The sequence below is a fragment of the Balearica regulorum genome, chromosome 4 (genome assembly GCF_011004875.1).
Source record: "Balearica regulorum gibbericeps isolate bBalReg1 chromosome 4, bBalReg1.pri, whole genome shotgun sequence".
Taxonomy (NCBI): Eukaryota; Metazoa; Chordata; class Aves; order Gruiformes; family Gruidae; genus Balearica; species Balearica regulorum.
This window is the reverse complement of record NC_046187.1, coordinates 61,798,609-61,806,846: the sequence shown is the minus strand read 5'-3', so window position 1 is coordinate 61,806,846 and position 8,238 is coordinate 61,798,609. Positions and strand designations below refer to the sequence as shown.

Below are 8,238 nucleotides of genomic sequence, written 5' to 3'. Positions count from 1 at the left end.
TTATTCCGAAGTTTAGAAAGGCTATGTTTTCTGACAAAGTCTTTCAGCCTTTGCTCATTGTGTCTGCTCTTTCTGCCTACGTTGTCTTCAGTCCTGCGTTTTTCGTAAAATCATCCCTTTGCCATTATCCCAAGCGGTCATCCCTGTGTTTCCCAGCGTGACAACTTCCATGCGAGCCTTTGGGGCTCATCTAAGACCTTGCCACTTGCACGTGTGGGTGCTTGCAGCTGCGCAGAAGAAAGCCACTTCTTTGTGCTTGTTCTATGGGGTTTATTTAAACCAAAAATACATTAAATTATGTTCATTTAGGTTATTGCCTAAGTGAAGAATGCATTCCATCCACAAAATCACCAATATTTATTTTAATTTTATTAAAAAAAAAAAACCAACGTGAAATTATTTTACTTAAAAGCATTATTTTCACATGGACAAGCCCATTCTCCCCACCCCAAAATTCTTCTTTTAATTGACTGTGACACCAAAGTGATCTTAATATGTATTAGCTCAGCTAAAATAATGTGAAAAAATACTACAAATGTTACTGAAAGATTTTAATTATGAGGCGTAGATATTAAAGTGAAGACTGCAATACATCTATTCATCTTTGAGGAGAATCTATTAGCGTCTTGGAAATGTTGAGAGATACTCAGAACTGCAACCGAAAACTGAGCGAAACTGTTGATGTAAAGGACACCAATTTTTACAGGAGAATTTATGACAAATAGAGCATCTTCTAGGGCTTTTTATAAAGTCCCTTATCTTCAAAGAGCCCTCTTCCTCCTTTGTACTTTTGAAGGGAAAGTGATATAAAGCTCAGACAGTGATAGCATCCTTTTCCCATAAAATTCTCACTGCCTTTACTGTCAGCTGAAGTGTTTCATTACCTCAGAACTAAATCATGTTCAGCTGACGCCACAGTCACTTTCCAAGCCCAGATGATAGATACTCGAATTTCTGCGGGCCACTCATTGCCTCTTCTGACGCAGCTCAGGGGGGTGCAGATGCGTTCATCTGCATGTAAGAACACTTGGAGAGCGAAGCCCCTGTTGTCTTCCCCTCCTCTTCGTCACAAACCTCTCCCCGTATCACAGGGGGCTTTTGCTTTGCACAGCAGGTGAACGTGGCTAGAAAACCCATGCGGAAACGCTTGTTCATAAAGCAGTATATGATAGGGTTCACGCAGGCGGAAGTGTAGGACAACAGGTGGATAAAGGAGATGGGAGCCCCTGAGAGATGCTGGTCCGCCGAGGTGGTGTCAAACGCGCGCCAGGCATTGACGCTGAAGATGGGAGTCCAGCAAAGGAAAAACAAAATCACTATCACCATCAGCATGCGGATGACGAGCTTCTTGGCCATTAAGTTGGCAGAAGAGCTGCTGCTTCTCACCCTGTCTATTTTGCTATGGCTAGTAACAGAGAGCTGCTGCAACGGCATTTTTCTTTTTCTTTTGGTTTTGTTGAGGTAGCATCCGTCTCCATCCTCGTATTTGGCGCTTTCTGTACATATAAATTAGTGCTTAAATGGTTGGCAAAATATCTCTGAACAGTGATTAAAAATCAAAAACAAAGAATGGTGTCTAAGTCTAAATAAATAACATAATTCATGCCTGAACAACCGCTGCAGAGAAAGCACTGGCCTACCTCTGCAACAGCTGCTCTGCGTCTGCTATCTCCCAGTATTCTCACATCTTAACTCTATACAAATTGATGCAAAAGATGTAAGAACACTGGTTGCTCAAGTATTCACTGAAGATTGTTTTCAAAATTCTATGCTTCTATCTTAATTTGACAATTTCTATCGTGGTGTTTATTGATAGAAATGGTCCTCATCCATGGCAAGAAAAAAAATCTTGGTATTTCTATAATAAGCTAATTAGAAATTTAATGTATCTTGTCCAGAGTCCTTGCAAACAAGCCATCGTTGAGGAATTATTTGTTAGTGAATAATGGAATAACTTCAATCACCAAAATGCATCTGGCAGGTTCATGACCATAACTGACCATAATGATCATTTATGCAAATAGAAAATTTTGCTTTTAGTAGCCTCGAGATGACTGCTCGTATCTTCAACTTGAACCTAAAAAAAACCCCAAACCTAAATGTATTGTTACCTCGTGAAGATTTTTTCTGGCTGGCATCAAATTTTATTCCTCTGTAGAGTTCCAAAGAAATTAGGCCATACGCAACCATCATTATAATCCCAGGTATAAGAAAGAGTATGAGTAGCAGGAAAGTGTACCTAAAGAATCAAAAGACAAACTGAGACCAGGGAACAGCACAAACCCAGAAAAACTCCTTTTTCTCCAGGTAAGAATTGGCTGGGGGGGGGGTGACAGACAAGATTTCAAGATTTTTCTGAAATTTTTTCATGCTAATACCAAGCATCATTTTGACAGCTCTGGAAATCTCCTCCTCCTTCACCCAGAAAAGTGCAGCAGGAGCAACGCTATCGTGGCTGCAAAACACCTGTCACCCGACTGCCGCAGGCGTGGAGCAGATGGGCACCCCCGTAGGGCTCGGAGGGGGACGAAGGTGTCTCTGCCGATGAGTGGGGCTCCCTGCTGGAACCAAATTTCGCCCTGCACCCTCCCTCCTCATCTGAACTCATACTGCCAAATACCTGAGACTACCGAAAGCATTAATACAAATTTACTATGTTTGTGGATACACCCTACCGAAGAGGTGCATACTTTAATCTTGTTCCCAGTTCCAACTGACCTTCAGCATCCAAAAAAATCTTACACCTTCTCAGTTAAAGTGTTCAGTCACTGTGCAAGGACATGATGTCTAAGTAATGTTGCTGCTTGACCGTGCTACTATTTACTCTGCCTGGACATGGAGGACTTGGAGCACTGTCTCTCCCCTCATCTCCCTGCCCCTATTCTCTATAAGTGACCACGAGGGTTCAGTTCTCAAGAAGGGCATTTGCAACCTCTCCAAGTTCTCATATGGTCCTTCTCTGCTTCAGAGGACCTCCAGACAAACAGAGGGGCGCTTGTATGTGTCTGTGTTTCTCAAAGATTAATCAAGGATTTCTCTGAAAATATTTAAGTTTATGTATAAATGAGTGAAAGTAGTATTCCTACTTGAAGAGTGACAGATGCTCTCTACAGCTACGGTAGGGCCTTAGCAGACCACAGCGTGAGAATCAATGCCACGTTGGATATCTTTCCTAGGACAGGGGAAAAGTCATACAAGTGTCAAAATGTAAGCAGCTTAAAAATACAATTTCTTTTTTTTTTTTTTACTTCTTAAGTAAGTATGATAGAAGTGTAAATGTTTGCTGAAGGTTAATACTTGATTTTCAATAGGCTTAATGCTACCGTGAAATCCTGTTTTCCACCGATAATTATGCATTTGCTAACAGTCAATTATGTCTTACCAAGACTGCTGAATGACATCACTTGGCCAAAGGAGCCGACACATATTTGCTGTGGTGTTGTTATACTTGGTAAAAGGTACCAGTCTGCTGTAAATCGGGTACGGTGACATGATGGTAAAGGCAACACACCAGGTAGCAGCAATCACTTTCAAGGCGTGAGATTTTGTCTGCCAGACCCTGGACTGCAGAGGTTTGCAAATGGCACTGTATCGCTCCAAAGATATGGCCACCAGGTTGAACGTAGATACACTCACAGAGACACCTACATATATAAAACAAAGAAAATGGTTAGTCTCTTGTTTTAAAAGTTGGTGTTATTTTCAAATAGTCTTGCTAACTTTCTGTATGCATGTAGAAAATTAAAAACATAGCAAACTATTTGTAAGCTAAAATATTTATAAATATTGTACTGGTTAAGTCAGTGATGCACATGTGGGCAATGGCTCTGGGTGTCCAGACTGGTGTTCCTGCTCTGTGCTTCCCTAACTCCCGAAGACCAAGAGAAAAGATTTGTTCTGTCAAACCATGAAATTCTGATAACAGGGAAAGAAGACACTTTTCCTCCTAATTCTTCTCTTTGCTACTGTGGTTTATCCACTTCACTAATCACACTCAAATTCCAACAAGCATTTGAAATCAGTGAGCTTATGCTGTTAATTACTCTTTTAACACAGAAGTTCATAGTCCCTCTTCTGTTGTTTTAATTTTTTTAAGTATCCTGCTTGACTAGTGATCTGATTTTCTCATTTAAGAGAATTAAATATGTTATCACTTTTTAAATTAGACGCTAATGGAGTTACAAAGCAGGAGAAATGAAGTCATGAAGCAGAATTGTTGTCCTTCAGGTGCCCTTAATTTCTGCTATTCGTTTATAATAAAATATAATGCAGTGGTCTGTATTTCTGTCACTGAGGGGCCCCCGTTTATCACTGCAAGATAAAAAATATTTCTTCTTAACTTTCTCACAAATTTTTCTTTCAGTGAAAGTGCTTTCATTTAATAGTCTTTGTGAATGTTCTAATGTGGGTTGAAATATAAAATGCCACTATCTTTAGAGTTTGCTTTACACAAATTATCTGTAATTAAAAATAAGTCGTCTTACATTTTAAAGTGAAAAATTGAGCATAGGTGATGCAATGGATGTCAGTGTCTGTCGATTGAAGCCTCTGTTAACCTGAACTGCTAATGGGAAATATCCACATTCTGACGTAAGGAAAAACTTCATGTTCGAGAATATTTCACTGGATTTTTTTTTTATAAAAAAAACTTTACTTCATAAAGTAATTTGCACAGTGTGAAATAAGAGAAAGATGACAACGCTTCAGTAATGTTTTATGGTATTTATGGCAGCAATTCATTATAATTGTTTAAACATGGCCTTTAGTTTTATTGGTTTTATCTACAAAAAGATGTTGATTTCCCATTCGCACACTTTGGTGTGTACTTTCACATTACATCAAAGTTCTCAAGGGCACAGGTTGAAAGGGGACCTAAGCTTTCTGTAATTAACTGAGGGTCTCCCAAGGTAGCAAAAACTTTACATAATGTTCTTCTTTTCTTTTCTTCCCCCCACCCCCCACCCCAAGAAAGAAGCAAACGCACAGGAAATATTGGAAGTGAGACAAAATCACTTACACAGACATACACAATCCAGGCATTTTGAAACTCGTGGCTCCACCACCCAAGGAGCAAGGCATATAAAAGTGATGCTTCTTAAAGTCGCCCTCTAAAACCCGTATCTGTACTTTGCGGTCTCCTGGTGAGCTCTCATCACACCTGGTCTGTTCTCAAAAAGCTCTTGCTCTAACTTCCAGCTCTGCAAATGACACCTGCTTTGGAGTAATTTTTTTTTGTTTTTCATGTATCACTGCTACCAAAAATCTGTGGGCAAAACCCGCCCTTAGTGAGGCCTGTACAACCCCATCATTTCTGATGGGTGACCTGAACACTGCTAATTACTCTTCCCGTGACGGGATAGCAAGCCCATGGGCAGGGTTCCTCATTAAAGCTTGATCACGCAACATATTTCTAACTTAACCTGACCCAGCAAAACACTTCTGTATGTCGTTAAAATTAAGTGGGTGCCTCCGCGTTTTGCTGGATCAGACTGGAGAAACCAGAACCATGAAGATCTGCGCTACAAAGTTGTTTCTTCGTGGGTTTGGTAACTGTTCAATGGCAGATGGAAACAATCAGCTTCTTACTGGTCTTTAATGACTTTCTCGCCTATTTCACTAGTCCATCTTCAAAATAAGTGTAAACTTCCCAGACTTACCCATGAAATAAGTGGCAGTTTTGCAAACAGCGCTACCAAAAATAAAATCTTTCAGCAGGTTGGGAATGAGGGTGAATGGCATGCAGAAAAGGCAGAGCATCAGGTCGCTGACTGCTAGAGACAGCAGAAACGTGTTGGTGACTGTTCTCATCCGCTTGTTTCTTATCAGCACTGTAATTACCAGAATGTTCCCCAAAACGCTGAGCAGAAATATCAAACAATACAGCAGAATCCGAATTATCTGATGCAAATCTGAAAATTGTCACGAGGAAAAATGAGTTATGCAGTATACAGCTCATGCTTCACCCTTTAACCGAAAGGTAAAATTCTGTATTCAGTTTTACTAAGGTTTATACCTTTACATGAAATTCTGAAATTCTTCAACTTATTCTGATCTCCCTGAATTACATAACATTAAAATACAATACATGCAGTACAATGTACATTTGGAGAGCCAAACACAACTTCTTGAAAGCACGTTCTGCTCACGCTACTTTACTGTGCACCACTCACACCGTGGGAGTTCTTCCTTTAGGGTGAAGTAAGAAACGATACAGCAATCAAAAATATTTTATTACATGAATATTTTGTCAGCCTCAGAGTGCTATAATTTCATCTTTAATCACTCTCATACACAGTATCAGATCAGATAACTCCATTGTTGCTGAATTGCTCAGAGTAAAAATCATGTTCCTCCAAGTCCTTAGCAGAGCTGTTTACATTTCGTGCCCAACAGTACTACTGGTTTAGTTTTCCATTATACCCAAATTTTGTTCTAGTTCAATTTTTAACTTGGAAAACCAGCACATACTAAATTCTTCCCTGCCTGTTTCTCATTGTAACTAATCAGCAAGCAGTTGATTCTGCACTCCCTCACAGAAAAAGCCTTGTGTAGCTGTTTCTTTCCATAGTATCCACTTCCAGCTGGAACTAAAACTGCCAGAAAAAAATATATTTTTCTATACATACCTTTAGAAGGATAAGGTGGATCATCCACACAGAAAAAAGTGTCATTTTCCAAGATGATATCACACAGGAAAGCAGTAATATTGGTACCGTTCCCGAGGAAGCTAGCATCAACTATTTCCATTCTTCAGTATCCACAGGTTAGCTTTGCTGAGGAAGAGGGTGGGTTTGTAACTATCTGCCCATTCTTTCGGTAAACAAACACATTTCTGAATGAAATCTTCAGGAGAAACACAAGAGAGGCAGTCATGCAAGGAAGCTCTTCTCACTCTCCGTCAGGAGCACCCGGCACACAGAGTCCTGCTCAGGCTGAGCAAGATTTATTCCAGGGGCACACAAGGCAGTTCAGAAAAGCAAAGCATGCGTGCACATACACGCTCACACGTATGCACGCACATACACACACACACACACATCCCCTCCGGTACTTTTTTTAGATCCACCCTCTTCTGTTACTGGACTACTGTTGGGATTATAAACAGGCTAGAAAAAAGATTACAGCATTAACCCCTTGCAAGATTGCTTCTACTCACATCTCTGCAATATTTCTCAGAGGGGGTCTGTTACGCCACGGCCAATAAATCACAACCAGTGAGTGATGAGAGTGATAAATCCATCTCTCAACCCACAACATTTAAAATGGGAAGAGTAGCTGAATAAAAGGGCAGAGAAGAGAAAAACGCAGTGAAGATTTTGCATGCCTTACATGAAAATGATTCTTATCTTCATATTTTTCAGAGCGGACTGAAGACTGGATTTGCTCAGAAAAACAAGAGCTGTTACATTTATCTCATTTGGTGAAGTGCTAACCTCATACAAAAGCGCTGTACGTGCCTGATCTGAACCCCAGCAAGTCAATAGAAAGACTCACTAATTTCGACGTTCTTGGATCAAACCTTGTGAAAGTATGATATTAGAATTGTCAGTTAACATAAGCAGAAGCCCACACATTTTCTCAGTGCAAGGACTTGTATATGACTTGAATACAAACCTGATGAACTGATAAACTGTGGCACATTAGTTACGCATTAGTGTAAAACACAGCGTTCTTGATTGTTTAAAAGAAACTCTTTCTTCTGAGTTCTGCTTTTTGAATACATAAACATCATCCTCTCTGGTGTTTTCACAAAGTCATGGGCTTTTAACTTCCAGCATACAGCTTGTTTATGGCCAAAAATGCTAATTAATATTATAAATGAATCCCTGCTATAGCTCAATGGAAAACAAATTTCACATTTAAAATCTCCTTTACTTAAATTGGCAGGGCAATAACAGGTTCCTAGAACAAGTCTGGACTCCTTAAAGTTGATATACACAAACTGGAAGGCCTGGATTTCTTTTCCAGTTTCATCAGCTTTGCTTTATAGTGCCATTAATGGGAATAGGTATATAGGACAGTAGATTGAAAAGTTACATTTAAAGTTCTAATTTCTAAATTATCTTTAGCAGATTAATTATATTTTTTCCATTTCTTTTACAAATTTTTGCAGTTTTTAAAAATCTGAGATAAAACGACTCGAGCCAGCAATTGGTGTATACAATGTGTAACTGTCTGAGCTGAAAAAAAAAATTCAGTCCAGCAGGACTCAATTCTGGTTTCAAAGGTGTAACGTAC

The 8,238-nt window shown here is 39.6% G+C and overlaps 1 protein-coding gene across 1 annotated transcript; it reads right to left on the bottom strand.

Annotated features, from left to right (window-relative positions):
* Positions 1-271: 271 nt before the first annotated feature.
* Positions 272-7,032, bottom strand: CCKAR (cholecystokinin A receptor). The gene is made up of 5 exons (XM_010308045.2): positions 6,627-7,032; positions 5,658-5,909; positions 3,383-3,644; positions 2,112-2,239; positions 272-1,496 (listed from the first exon to the last, which is right to left on the bottom strand). The coding sequence occupies exons 1-5, from the start codon at positions 6,745-6,747 to the stop codon at positions 988-990; spliced, it is 1,272 nt and encodes a 423-aa protein (XP_010306347.2). The 5' UTR covers positions 6,748-7,032; the 3' UTR covers positions 272-987.
* Positions 7,033-8,238: the final 1,206 nt, after the last annotated feature.

Excerpts from the sequence above, each read along its gene's own strand:
- CCKAR (XM_010308045.2), bottom strand. The coding sequence starts at position 6,747 with ATGGAAATAGTTGATGCTAGCTTCCTCGGGAACGGTACCAATATTACT. Across the intron at positions 5,910-6,626 it reads TCCACCTTATCCTTCTAAAG|ATTTGCATCAGATAATTCGG; the intron begins GTATGTATAGAA and ends GACAATTTTCAG. Across the intron at positions 2,240-3,382 it reads GATGTCATTCAGCAGTCTTG|GTACACTTTCCTGCTACTCA; the intron begins GTAAGACATAAT and ends TTGATTCTTTAG.